Genomic DNA, 13,712 nt, shown 5'->3' on the forward strand with positions numbered 1-13,712 from the left:
TATCAAGTAGATTTGTTGAGCATGGGTTTTCCAGTTTGTTTCAGCCAAAGAACCCTTTCTTTAAGTGAAATCTGACTCAGTTAGAAAATGTAAATCAAAAGCAGGACTCTCCTGGTTGTAACGGAGGTGGGGCCTAGAGCCAGCTTGTTCACTTGGAATGGAGGCTCTTGAGGGGCCTTCTTGATGTACATTTTGGAAATGGTTGGTTTGGACTGTCACTGTAATTCAGATCTGATTAGAAGTCTGTGATCATCTAAGTCTTTGTGGACATCAGGAAGAAAAGGTCCCTAGTCCCCTCCTTGCCATATTCCAGCACACTGCTGTCCGCATGTCTTGTGTAAGCAGGGACCACATCCTTAGTCCAGTTCTGCACACCTTCTTCCTTCCCTGGGCAGTAGAGTCCGGTAAATATTTGTTGAATGAATGGGCAAATGGACACTGGAACTTGTGGTTAAATTTATGTTTGGAAGAGCAGGCTCTTTTCTGCCTGGATGTGGCCTGCTCAGATTTTTTTTCTTGACATTTTGAGTGTGGGCCTTAAGGTCTGGGTTTCTGTGTGGCGGCACGTGGAGTCCATAGGCTTGGCATTCCTTCTCTGGGCTGGCATTGCCGTAGGGCCACTTCTCTGTAGCACTCCAAGGCACTGGTTTCTGTCACAGCTGCAAAGTGACTGTCTTGCAGGCCTCATTTTCTCACTTAATAGGTTTTCCTAATGTCAGTGTAACCAAATTTTAAATACATTGATTAGAAAGAAACTCTTATGTGGGTATTACGAACTCAGTCCTGTACAACTTAAACCTAATTGCATTTGCTCTGACATTACATAAGAGCTATGTTACATCAACTTTTCCTTTTGTAGCTGGGCCAGAGTTGGAGATGTGCTCTCTGTCCTGGCCGATGTTCTCACCTGGCAGAGAGGAAACTAACTGAGGAGTGAACACCAATAGCTAGAGCTGAGGTCTTGCCAGTGCACAAGGAGAAGTTGGCCTATTTCTATTAGTGGGTCAGCTGCTCCTCACTCGGTTGGCTGTCATCTAGCCTTTCAAACCTGGATGGCCCAGCTGCTTGGTACTTTGTAATAGGTGCTGCTGGCCTTCTGGCCCAAGGAAGGGGTCACCTGGGCTTCTCTGTGGCTGTCAGATGCAGTCTCATGACTGAGCTCAAAGAAGGGAGCATGGCTCTCCTTTAGAGCTGGGGTAGGTTTGTTTTTGGGTATGTTTGTTTCAGATTGCTGCTGAGATCAGGACCCACACTTACCAGACTAGTTTGCATGCATTGCCATTGTGGCTTTTTTTAAGACAGTTGTTTTCGGTGTTTTGTTTTGTTTTTCTTCGTGCCTCTCTGTGCTCACCCTTTTCCTTGGTTTTCACTGTAAGACTAACTTCTGCTGTGTCCCTAAGTGGAGGCAAGGCGAATTTGATTTCTCCTTATGGTTTGCCCAGATTGCAGATGAGTACATGTTTTCCCTGGAGGAGAATAAGAAGTCTAAGGGCCGTCGTCAGCCCTTAAGCAAGCTCCCCCGCCATCACCCACTTGTGCTGCAGGACTGTGTCAGTGACGATGGTAAGTGTGGTTTTCTCTCTCCACCAGGAGGAATGCAACTCATTGCTTAGGACTTGCTCTGATAGGACATCTGGAAGCCACGCTGAGGGCCAGGGGGTGAGCCTGTGGCCCAGCTCTCCCCTGGGTACTCCATAAGGAGGGCAGGATTTCATTTGGATACATCTGTGCCCTCAAGAAGCTCTCACGGTGGTCAGGCAGACTGACAGGTAGACACATGTAAGGAGAGGAGACCCTAATCCAGGCAGAGGGGCCAGTCTGAGTAACCACAGAGAAGAGAAACAGGAAGTTAGATTAGAGGAAGTAGTCAGGGTGGCTGAAGCTAAAGGACCAGGACAGGGAGTAGTGGGTGCACTGGAGGAGTTCCTAGGTTGTGAGCCCTCTCTCCCCCCACACCAGGTGTGGAGGGGCCTTTGAGGTGTTTGAGGCAGAGGAGTGACACGGTCAGGTTTACATTGGAAGATTGCTCCTAGGGACTGCATCTTGAGAATGGCTTGAGAGGAGCAGATGGCATTTTGTCATGGGTTCTGTGAGATGTGAGGCTCTGAACCAGAGTCATGGTGGTATGGATGGGGGAGGGCATCTAGTGAAGATGCTGGGAGGAGATCACCAGCTGGACTCGGTGATTGGATGTGGCGCCGTGAGGGTGGCAGAGAAGGAAGAATCATGAGTTGAGTGCTTCCCTGGCTTGTAGCTTTGGCTGGGTTTTGGAAACCTGCATCCAGGGTCTGAAAGGTATAGACTTGGGGCTGTGCAGAGGTGGTACTGGGTACCTTTGTTAGTGTAGATGAGGGCATTTGGTGGGTGGCGCAGGGCTGTTAGGACACCAGAGGAAGAAGAGAGTCCCATGAGGGAGACAGAAGGGGAGTAGGCAGGATGTGGAGCAGAATTGGAAGTGTGTGGCTGGAGCTCAAGGACTCTTGCCATCAGTGCAGCGTGGTCCTCCTGTGCTGTCTAGAGCCCAGAGATCCGATAGGATGAGTGCCAGTGAGCCTCTGTCAGTGCCTGGGTCCCTTGCTGCTCTTGACTGATGTTCTTTCCTACCCTGTCCTGCCCTTCCTGGTGCCAGTGGCTGGGTGGGAAAGTCCAGAGTCTCAGCAGCCTTTCTTCTGCCCTACAGGCCCCACATTTCCTTTCTAATCTGTCTAATCCTTTCTAATCTATCAATGCCTATTTCCACTCTTTCCCTTGGTAGAATTGTGAGAAGCTACGTAGGGGAGAGTCTCTTGAGATCTTACAGTCAGCGGTAGGTCAGACCTTGAGGCAGAGTCTTGGGAAGTCCTCCAGCCCAGCCCAGCCCAGGTGGGGTTCAGGCTCCTGGATAGTAACAGCCTAGCTTCATGATTCTTTTCTCCTCCAGTGCTCTAAAGCAGTAGAGGGGGTAGAAAATTGGGAAAGTTAAAAAGGAAACAATTACCCTGTAAAGGAGACCATTGAACATTTTAATGTAACCTTCCTGACTTTTCCAGTCACAAATTAAATTTGTCCATGTTTGTCTTTTTAATGTATTCCAGATCATAATATTCAGTCCCCAACTTTTTATGATAAATTGCAAATGTGAAAAATTTGAAAGAGTAAGAACAGCTGCATGCTCCTTGCCTGTCTGTTCAGCAGGTGTTTACTGTGTCCCCATAGTTGCTGACCGTCCCTCCACGGGCACTGCTTACATATGTGCTACATGCACATTGAGTCTGTTGTTTGAAAGTAAGTTGGAGTCATCAAGTCACTTCAGGGATACTGAAAGGCTTCTTCTAAGGCTTATCTCCTATATAAACACTATTGTTGCCACACCTAGGAAAATAAGCAATAATTCCTTAATATTCTTTAATCTTCAGTCCGTGTTCATTTTTCTGTGCTTGTCCCAAAAATAAGCTTTATTGCTTTTTTCCTTTTAAGCCAGTATAAACCAAACTAAGGTCAGATATGTGGAAGTTTTCTTTGATCTCCTTTAGTCCAACATGTCCCTCCACCTCAACTTTTCTTCAGTTGAGGTGTAACGTATCCAGTGAAATGCACATGTTCTAACTGTACAGCTCAATAAAGTTTTAGATAGGTAAACTAAAATTTGATTGTTGGAATTTCCCCTCATCATTCAGTATTCCTAAGTGGAATGACTTTTGACCACTTAGGACTTTGTAAAAGGAGCAGATGTCAGTGTGTTAGTTCTCCTGCTGTCATTGTGAGGCTGTTTCTGTTCCTTCCGTTTATCTTACTCTTACTTTGGCCAGGGTACAGAAAACAGCTGTTTCAATTTTGCTACCATGGTTCCTGTCTGGGCCTGATTGATGGAGCTTGTAGGGGTTAATTTTAATTGTCTGCAGGGCCTCACTAAACTACAGTATTCTTCGCTGAGGTCACACACATGGCAGCTGCCAGATCCTTTAGATTAAACATGACTGTAAAGGCTGAACGGATAGCTCTTTATCTTCACTGAGCACGGAGCTGGAGTTCCAGAAATGAACAAATAAGTGGGCACCTCATGCAAGTATATGTCGGAGCGTTCCTTGGGCTGCTCTGTGTAGGTCTCCAGGGCCTCTTGAAAAGCACTTCTGTCTGGGAAAAAGTGGGATCATTGGACGTGCTGGAGCTGGGGATTACCGGTGGTCACACATGGCTGGATGGTGATCCCATGACATGCTGCACGGTGGGGCGGCACAGAGCTAGGATACTGTCATGTGCTCTGCACCTGGGCCTTTCTTTGGACACACTTACTAAAGAAGACTTGCCAATTAAAACTTCTCATACTTCCCTCACTTGGGGAGCACCTGGCAGACATCAGTTGATTTTGGTATTTGCTGCTACTTTTACCAAAGATTGCTTTTCTTCACCTGTAACCTTAGAGTTACGGGATTTTCCTTACCTCCTTGACCCTGTTTCTATGAGGAGGTGTAGGCCATGCCATTCTCTCACTGAGTTGTGGAGAAATGGAAAATGTGCATCTACTATTTCCATCATGGTTTATAAATAGTTTTTTATTTTCCATCCAGCAGTATGCCCCTTTCTCTTGGGAAGATGCACCCAGAGGGGATTTTCCTTCCTCAGGCAGTACTGAGGCCTGAGTAGTGATAGGCTCTGCTGTCTAGAGTAATGAAGAGATACAAATGTGTCTTCTAGACCAGGGGTCAGTGAAGGGCCAGATTGTACATATTTCAGGCTCTATAGACCTTGTGTCTGTCACATATGCTCCTTTTTTTCTCCGAATGCTTTAAAAATGTAAAAACAGTTCTAAGCTCCCTGAGTGGACTGGGTTTGGCCTTTGGGCTGTTGTGTGCCAGACCCTAGTCTAGACTCAAGGGGTTACATCCTGTGGCTGGGAAGAGGGTTCATCTTGGACACACTGTGCCTTCCTCTGAGGCAGAGCCAGGCAGTGGGTAAGCCCTGTCCAGAAAAGGAAGGTACCCACTGACCTTCCCAGAGGGAGCTAGGAAGTTCTGACGAAGGACCATGATATAAAAATGACTGAGCCTTGCCATTTGCCTGTGATTTTTTTCCTTGTTTCCCTTCAGTGCAGCTTAAGAGAAAATTCTTAAGAGGTTAGGACTCAACATGCTGATGTATGGGAGATGATAGCAAATAACAGTTTCTGGCAAGATGGCGTTAAACACTGTGGCCCTTGGGCAGAGGGGCTGAATGTTGACAGCTGTTAGAGGAGAGAAGAGCAGAGTAAGATGATCTCTTGGGGCAAGAAGGAAGAGTAGAGACCAAGAGTCAGTTGGGCCACAGAAAGGGCTACAGGCAGGACTCCCCGCAGCATCATCTGAGTATTAAAGGAGTCTGTTGAAAATCCCTTCTGCCCTTTGTCTTTATCCCCCTTAGGATCTTGAGTTCAGTCGAGTCCTGGCTGAGCTCATTTGCTCTTCAGACAGAGCCATTGATGTGCAGGGCTGGTGCTGACTCATGCTCTACTTCTTCCTCCAGAGACATCTGAGCAGCCGACTCCTGAGGAGGAGGCTGAGGAGACAGAGGCCTGGGCCAAGCCCCTGAGCCAGCTGTGGCAGAACCGACCCCCGAACTTTGAGGCCGAGAAGGAATTCAATGAGACCATGGCCCAGCAGGCCCCTCACTGTGCCGTCTGTATGATCTTTCAGACTTATCATCAGGTAAGTCCGCTGTCCACTCACCCAGGGCCAGCAGTCAGAGGGAAGCCAGGTTTCACTGAGGGTACATAGCTTGTCACCAGTTGTTTTGGGAAAGGCATGTTTTTCTGGTGGTCTCTGCTCCGTCCACATACTGGTCAGGCCTCTCCAGGCAGACGACTCAGCAGTGTGGGTTGTCACTTGAGAACACTTTGGAGAAGAGCTGGGGCTGGCTCTGGGGGATTATCTGCTCCCCTTGGCCCTCACCAGGGGAAGGGTGCATGGAAATAACCAGTCCCCTGATGGTGGTTAAAGTACCATGGCTGCCACTGAGCCTGGCAGAGCCCCAGGTTCTTGCTTGTCTGAGTGGAACCTCAGACCAACACATTTTGGATTAGTAAATCACTATTTTTTTCTGTTGACAAAAAGCAAAACTGAAGCATTCTTTGTACCCTTACCTGTGAAGGAAGTAAATGGCCTCGCCGTACTGTCAGCAGATCTACTGAGTGGGGCTCAGAGTTTCATGAGTGGCATAGGCTTGGAGTTTATATGTTTCTGGGCCGTCTCTTTGGCAGGGGGGTGATAGTGTCATCTGGTGGCAGAGCCAGCAGGTATTTGCTGTCAGGATGTTTGCCAGTGGAAGTACACACACGGATCTAATGTTCTTCCTGAAGGGGCCCCGAGCCAGGAGTCACAGGTGGGGCTCCAGCCATGTGACAGTGTTGCAGCTTGGGTGACTTGCTGACACAGACCACAAGAGGAAATCAGTGCTGGCCCATTAGGAACACCTGCTCTGGGTGCTCTCCCTGGGCAGAGGCCACCACATGCAGCCCGTAGGGGAGCCCATGATAGCAGCCTTGCTAACATCTCTGCATTTTATTACCACTTGGTTTGGAGAGATTGAAATCCCAGTTGCCTCTTACTTCGCTCCCCTTTCTCAGTTGTCCCTAGAGGCCTTTGTTTGATGCTGCCGTGAGAAATTGAATTTGAGTCATTAGAGGTAACTTCAATTAGCAGCTCTGGGATAATGGCTATGCACCCGGGAGCGGTAGCCATAGTCATATCCGTAAGAGCCAGCTTTCTGCTGATGGAGCAGGTGGAAAGCAGAGAACATGGGCTCATGTTCACTGAGGTGTGCACTTGCTCTCTGTCCTTAGGTTGAGTTTGGAGGCCTTAGTCAGAGCTGTGGAAATGCTGCAGATTTAGCCCCCCAGAAGCAGAGGACCAAGCCACTGATTCCAGAAATGTGCTTTACCTCAACTGGCTGCAGTACGGACATCAACCTTTCTACCCCTTACCTTGAGGAGGATGGCACCAGCATTCTGGTTTCCTGCAAAAAGTGCAGTGTTCGGGTCCACGCCAGTGAGTACCCTTCACCTTTTCTCTGAGTCTTGTCCCAGGGGCTGTGGGGCTTGTCCCAGCAAGTCCTTGCTCCTATTGGCCTCTCCCCAGCCTCTAGTGGCCTCCCTAGTCCTCCACTGCAGACACTGCTTATGTGTTCTCGGGGTTGAGTCTGAGTTTTATGGGACCCCAGGGTGCATGCTTGCATGCTCAGCTCTGTGCTGTCCTCTTGGTTGCAAATACCAGGAGGGGATTAGTCCCCCTACACACAAGGTGTTTGTACCAGTGAATCAACGGTTTCTGACTTTTTCAGACTTTGGGCCATGAACCATGGGAGCCCTGACTTTAGAATTCTGTAAGATTTGTAGCCTTGGGACGTAGTCTGGAAAAGGGTTACAAGTCTACATTCCGACTCTGGCCTCTGGGTCTAATTTGCTCATGTGTGTGTGTGCTCCTGTTAGGTTGCTATGGGGTCCCCCCTGCAAAGGCTTCTGAAGACTGGATGTGTTCTAGGTGTTTGGCCAATGCCCTGGAGGAGGTGAGTGTGTCCACACTGTTTCTGTCTTCCCTGTGAGACTTGGAGTTCTCTCAGGGCCAGACAGTTTCACATGGACTTTATATCCCCAGTCATCTGCATAGGGCCAGGTACACACTGATGTCAGAAAGTGAGTATTATCAGCATAAATCCCTATTGACGGAGTGGTTGCTGCCTCCTGTGGCAGGGTATAAATGGAGTCTGGAGGCTGTGTTTGCTCTTTTGTATGAGGACCAAGGTAGAGGGCCTGTGGGCAAACCACCCCTTTTAAAGAAGGTAGCCTTTGGGTTGGAGTATCAGAATGGGGATTGGACGGTTCATTTCATAGCTTTCTCATCATCACCCCTGCGCTGGAACCTGGCAGTACCCCACACAGGAGGCAGGCAGAGCCCTGTCTTCAGTAGTGCTGCCAGTTTGAGCAGAGTGTCATTTGTGACTGCTTGACAGTTGTTGTTATTAGCAGTAACAGCGAAGAGATTTATGCTAAGTCAGGCGAATACTGCGTGCGTTTTAGCCCCAGGGTCCTCCCACCCCATCTTCTTGCAGGGGAGTCTTGACTACACTGGCTGTGTAGGTGAAGCCCCACATACCTTTAGGCCACTTTTTTTGTGGAGGCTGCAGTTGGCCAAAGGTAGTCAAGGGGAGAGCAGATTGGGTATTAATGACTTGGTAACTGCTTTTCCTCCACCCGCCTTCTTGGCAGGACTGCTGTTTATGCTCATTACGAGGAGGAGCCCTACAGAGAGCAAATGACGACAGGTGAGTTTTCTGAGCAGTAGCTCTGAATGCTCAGTTCTGAAGCAGTGTGCAGAGGTACTGAGAGGGCAGTGGTTGTTCATCAAACTGACTGATGAGGACTGGGAAACACATTGGAACTGGAATAGTGTTTCCAAGACTAAGTTTAAAAATGGGATGCCAACGGAAGTCAGGCAGTCCCAGACCTTCCCAGCTACAGCTTCCCCTCTGAGGCACAGATGTAAGTAACATCCAGCATTTGGAGGAGCTCAGACTGACTCAAGAGGGACTTGGGAGGTGTGAGGACCTTATGTCCATGATGCAGGGGCTTTGTGGGCTGGAGGTGAGGACAGTTACCTTGTTACAGCTGGGGTTGGTGCTGAGGTGGCCACGGGCTGGGGAGATGAGCTCTCCCTGGTTCAGACCTGCTGTTCCGAATGAGAGGGAGTGAGTGTCTGTGAGGAGAGGGGGACGTTTAAGGGAGCACAGCCAGACCTACCCACTGTTGAATCAAATCTACAGAAGGTCTGGGCATCTTAGCCAGAGTGGGCTTCTCAGCTGTTGGGCAGTTCATTTTCAGTGAGCTGAATCTTTGTGCTTGGTGTTGGCTTACTTGTTCTGAGGTAGAAATGTAAGGTGAATGAGGTTTTACCCTGGAAAAGCTGGCTGTCCAGGGAATAGTGCACACAGGCCAGATGGCAGTCAGTGGTGAATATCCTGCTTCCAGCTAAAATCCTGTTTTAGGGAACTTGGAGCATGCATACTGTCCAGCATCCTGCCTCACAGGAATCTCCTTCATGCTGTTCAAGATAAATGGCTGTCCCACTTGCTGCTTCCACTCCTTTGAAGGCACTTGCCATTACTTGAGCTCATCGTGTTCCTCACAATTGCAAGATACTGCTGTTCTTTGTTTGGGTGGAGCTGGCTCTGCTTGAGCCTCCCACCTTTACCTTAGAATCTTTACACTGTCACCCAGAGCAGACCTGTTCCCCTCTCACATAGTATCCCTAATGATCCCGCAGCTAGCTTCCATGTAGTCCCAGCACTGTTTATGGTAGGTTTCTGCCTGGCCTGATTTTAAGAGACTTCACCATCTTTGTTGTTCTCATCTTGGTGCATGTCAATTTCCCAAGATGCCTAGAACTTACATAATTGTCTAAGGATGTCCGTTGAACAGGTCTTTCAGAGTAAGTGGGGCATGGGCCGGATGTTAAAGAGTGAGTGTACTATGGATGAAAGGATCAGAAGAGAGGTCCTTTCAGCCCAGGGGAAAGGTTTGGGCAGAGGCCAAGAGGGAGAGCTGTGATTACTGGCAGATGAGGACACAGCACCCAGGTCCTATGGTAAAAGCGGCCTTAGGATGCTCTCTAATTTATTCTCACTCCCTGAAACTTGCCACACTTAATTAACTGTGGCTGTGCTCATTTTGCAGCAGGCTATGTGTGAGTGAGTGTGGCAAGAAGTACAACCCTGTGTAGGTCGGTGGTGTAGGGACCAATCTCCACATGCTCAGTGTGGAGACACTATGGTTCTTGCCTCACTGGATCCCAGGAACTTGCTGGAAGTCAGCGGTCATGTTGGTTAAGGGGGAAGCACTATCTGCAGGCCCTCATTACATGAGAAGGCTGCAGGGCCCTGGGACCAGAGAGGATTGAAGCAGCCTTTGCCTTTTGGCAGGTGGGTCCACGTCTCATGTGCTGTGGCAATTCTGGAAGCAAGGTTTGTCAACATTGCAGAAAGAAGTCCAGTGGATGTGAGCAAAATCCCCCTGCCCCGCTTCAAACTGGTAAGGAAGAAGAGATGGGTTTGTAGGCTCTACCTCATTGTCCTGTTTATAAGTCTCTGGGTAGTGAACAGCGCTGTGAGGGTATCCTTTGCTTGGCCCAGTGATCATCATCCTTTCCCTCTTGGTTTTGGCCAAGGTTTATGATTGTCACCCTGTGGTTAAAACTACTTAATGAGGGGACACACCTACAATTAGGCGTGGGATTAAAAGAGGGTGTGTGAACCCTTGCATTCTGGGAAGGAGCTAGGCTCTTGCTCGTTTGGCTCTGTGTATTTTTGTTGGGGAAGCAACGGAGGAGCCTGTACTATTAGTTCCTGGAATCATTGGCTTGCTTCCCCTGTGTTGTAGAAATGTGTTTTCTGCAAGAAGCGGAGGAAAAGAAATGCTGGCTGCTGTGTGCAGTGTTCCCATGGCCGTTGCCCAACTGCCTTCCATGTGAGCTGTGCCCAGGCTGCTGGCGTGATGATGCAGCCAGACGACTGGCCCTTCGTCGTCTTCATCACCTGCTTCAGGCACAAGATTCCCAACTTGGAGGTGAGGGAGGGTGCCCTTGTAGAATCCTCTTGACAGTTGCCAGGATCATTTTCTTTGCAGGCTGTCCATTTATTGTGTCAGCAAGTATTTCCTCGAGCATTATGCTTTAGCAGAGTGCTAATGAGTAAGGCTTACAGGAAGGACCCTGTCCATCTCTCCTCCCTGCCTTGTGCTTCCTAATCCAGTGGCACCAAGCAACTTGTGGTTGATTCCTTGATAATCTGTTTACTTGTTTACTACTATTCTGGGATAAACTCCGTTGGGAGTCCATGTTTTATTAAGTTAAGTGCCCCTATTAAGTCAGTGTCAGGGACATAGCAGAAGCTCTGTAAAGGCTGTGAACTGAAGGGAAGAGCTCCCAACAGTTAACCATTAGCTGCCATGCAGTAGAGATTTTTGCACTTTGCCAAACAGTGAAACTCAGAGAAAGGTACATGTAATTTTAGTTAGAGGAGTTATGAAAGGGTTTGGGTAGAAGGTGGCATTTGAAGTGAGTTTTAAACAATGAGTAGGAATTGTGAGCAGGAGGGCATTCAAGGCCTTAGACACAGAATGAACACATCTCAGAAGAATGAACATGCAGAGCTGGTTCTGGGAACATGGTGGGAGACAGGCAGGCAGCACCAGAGGAGAGGGCCCTGGACTGCCAGCCACACTTAGGAGTTTGACCTTGCCTCTATTAGATGAGAAGGGCTTTTCAAATATTATGATTTTTAGCTATATTTTAAAAATAATCATTTTGGTGGTGTATTCAAGGATTCAAGGAATAAGAATTTGAGGCAGAAATCAATTAACCTAGGAGAGAAATGAGGTATGAAATGGGAATGCCTAGGCAGAGCTTTGGGGTTACGTCCAACTCTGGGGTCCTACAGTGGGTGTAACTGACACGGTTTGTTGACCGCCATGGAGAGACTGAGAGGAGGAGGAGGATGGCATGAGGGAGTTTGAATTTATGGTGGCTCAGGTTACTCCCTTGAAAGATGGAAAGGATGCTAATAGGAGGATGTTATTAACTGTGATCAGGAACTGAGAAGGAGCAGGGCTATGTGGCAGGGAAGAATGAAAAAGAGGAAAGGACATGTAGAATTTGAGGCTGCTGGAGCATTCTGATGGAGCTGCCAATGGGTAGCTGGTTTAACTAAGAAAGTAAAGATTTAGGTATTGTCAGTATTTATCAGGGTAGTTGAATCCAGTTCCCATTAGGAACCGGATTCTGGAGATTCCTAACGTAAGGAGCAGATGGCAGAGCATGAGCTGGTGAAAGTAGCTGAAAACGTGGAGAGAGAAGTAGAATATCACAGTCTAGCAAGCCAGCATGGGGATCAGGAGGGCCCCATGCTGTAAGGCAGGCAGGCAGGCCTGGTATAATGCTCAGTGGGGACGCGAAAGTGCAGAGTTTCAGTGAGGTAGTGAGGCCAGAAACTAGACTGTAGTTGGGGCAGATTGCCGTCAGTGAGTTACTAGAAGTAACTAGAAGTTTGTCTAGCAGAGTAGAGCCTACAGAAGAGACAGTGACAATAAACATGTCAACAGTGCTGTAAATACAGTGATAAAAGAAAGGACCCAGTAGAGCATGGGTCCAGAGGAGCAAAATTTTTGCTATCACTTGGAACATTTGGAATCATGGAAGGCCTTGATGGCTGACCAGATTCTCCCTTTTCCATAAAGATGTCTTACTGAGCATGAGAGGTGGTTGGGCAGGTTAGAGCTTAGGAAGAAGGAAAACAGTCACTGTGAAAATGAGACTCTGGAGGCGTGAAAATCTTGGGACAGCCTGGGTCCTGTCTCTGGGAGGGAAATGGGAGTATATGTGTGGAACCTGAGAGTGACTTGGTGACCGTGATTACACCCTTAAATTGGTGGCTGTAGACTGGGAGCTGTGAGCATATAGAAGGTACTGTTCACTATTTCTTTCATTAATTCAGTCTTCAAAAATTTATTGAGCATCTACTATAGGCAGAGTTTTAGGTGCTGGGAATATACCAGTGAACAAAACAAAATAGTGCGTGCCCTCTTGTTGCATATAGTTGAAAGATACATAGAAACTTATAAATACACAGTATATCAGATGGGAGAAGTGCTGAGGATGAGATAGAGCAGGAAGAAGAGGCGTCAAGAAGTTGACATTTGGATGTAAAGGAGCCAACATGCAGATAACTGTGGGGATGGCATTTCAGGGAGAGAGGACAGCAGTTCAAAGACCCTGAGGTGGGAACGGGAGCTCAGAGAACAGCAGGGAGGCCAGCGTGGTTTGCACCCAGGGCCTAGGCATCTTGGTAAGGAATGGCTGGACATGAGGCCACCGGATACTCTGCTGTCCCATTTGCTTCAAGGGCAAGTTCAGAATGAGACAGGTGATGTAAGGCTCAGAGATGGCAGGGTCCTTGTTATGGGGAGCTGTTTGTCATATGCAGCTGGGCACACACCTGTCTTTGTGCCATAGTCCTGAGGTAGGCTAGTGCTGAGATCTGTATGCAGCACTGTCTGGGGGCACTGGGCCTCAGGTCACCTGTGAAGTGTCTACTTTGATGTGTGTCTGAGCTGTGTGCATGAGTAGGTACTATTTGGCTTCAGTTCTGACAACAACAAGGGAAGTCAGAAGAGTGTTGTGGGAGTTCAGGGTGTGAGGAAGTATGGTATATGGGCCCATTGTGGACCGGGACTGGGAAGGAGCTGCATTTGTGGAGGAAAACATGATGCTAGTTTCTTCCAAGGTTCTGGCTGGGGTGTGGATATCTGGAAAGACCTGTTTCAGCTCCTGTTTCTTATTCCTCTCTACTTTCCTACTCCTGTGCTTATCTTCCCTGCATTGATCTTCGTCTGCATTTGCCAGGCCTGGCAACTCAGGGTGGGAGTAACCCAAGCCTCTGTTTTTGCAGCGTGCCAAGGGCGCCTTGCAGAGCATCACTGCAGGGCAGAAGGTCATCAGCAAGCACAAGAATGGGCGCTTTTATCAGTGTGAGGTGGTCAGGCTCACCACTGAGACCTTCTATGAAGTCAACTTTGATGATGGCTCCTTCAGTGACAATCTCTACCCTGAAGACATAGTGGTAATGTCTGTGGGGGGCTTCCTGGGAAGATTGGAGTGGGGGTGTTTCTGGGTCTGGCTGGCAAACTGGTTGTGGGCCTGCCTGCTTGCCTTTTC

General features: G+C 48.5%; 1 protein-coding gene across 6 annotated transcripts in view; it reads left to right on the top strand.

Moving 5' to 3' along the window:
* The window catches only part of KDM4A (lysine demethylase 4A), a 39,521-nt gene that overhangs the window by 21,005 nt on the left and 4,804 nt on the right, over positions 1-13,712 (top strand). For 5 of the 6 annotated variants that reach the window (XR_008996986.1, XM_036892806.2, XM_036892807.2 and 2 more), the window contains exons 12-19: positions 1,443-1,563; positions 5,479-5,660; positions 6,794-6,998; positions 7,439-7,515; positions 8,216-8,271; positions 9,925-10,033; positions 10,382-10,567; positions 13,447-13,617. Coding sequence is in view for 4 of the 6 variants with exons in the window: in XM_036892806.2 (XP_036748701.2) it covers positions 1,443-1,563; positions 5,479-5,660; positions 6,794-6,998; positions 7,439-7,515; positions 8,216-8,271; positions 9,925-10,033; positions 10,382-10,567; positions 13,447-13,617 (1,107 nt within the window). In the remaining 2 variants the exon portion in view is untranslated. Of the gene's footprint in view, positions 1-1,442; positions 1,564-5,478; positions 5,661-6,793; positions 6,999-7,438; positions 7,516-8,215; positions 8,272-9,924; positions 10,034-10,381; positions 10,568-13,446; positions 13,618-13,712 lie in introns of those variants that run through there. The other variant, XR_008996987.1, reaches the window with a different exon arrangement.

This window comes from Manis pentadactyla, chromosome 4, assembly GCF_030020395.1.
Source record: "Manis pentadactyla isolate mManPen7 chromosome 4, mManPen7.hap1, whole genome shotgun sequence".
NCBI classification, from domain to species: domain Eukaryota; kingdom Metazoa; phylum Chordata; class Mammalia; order Pholidota; family Manidae; genus Manis; species Manis pentadactyla.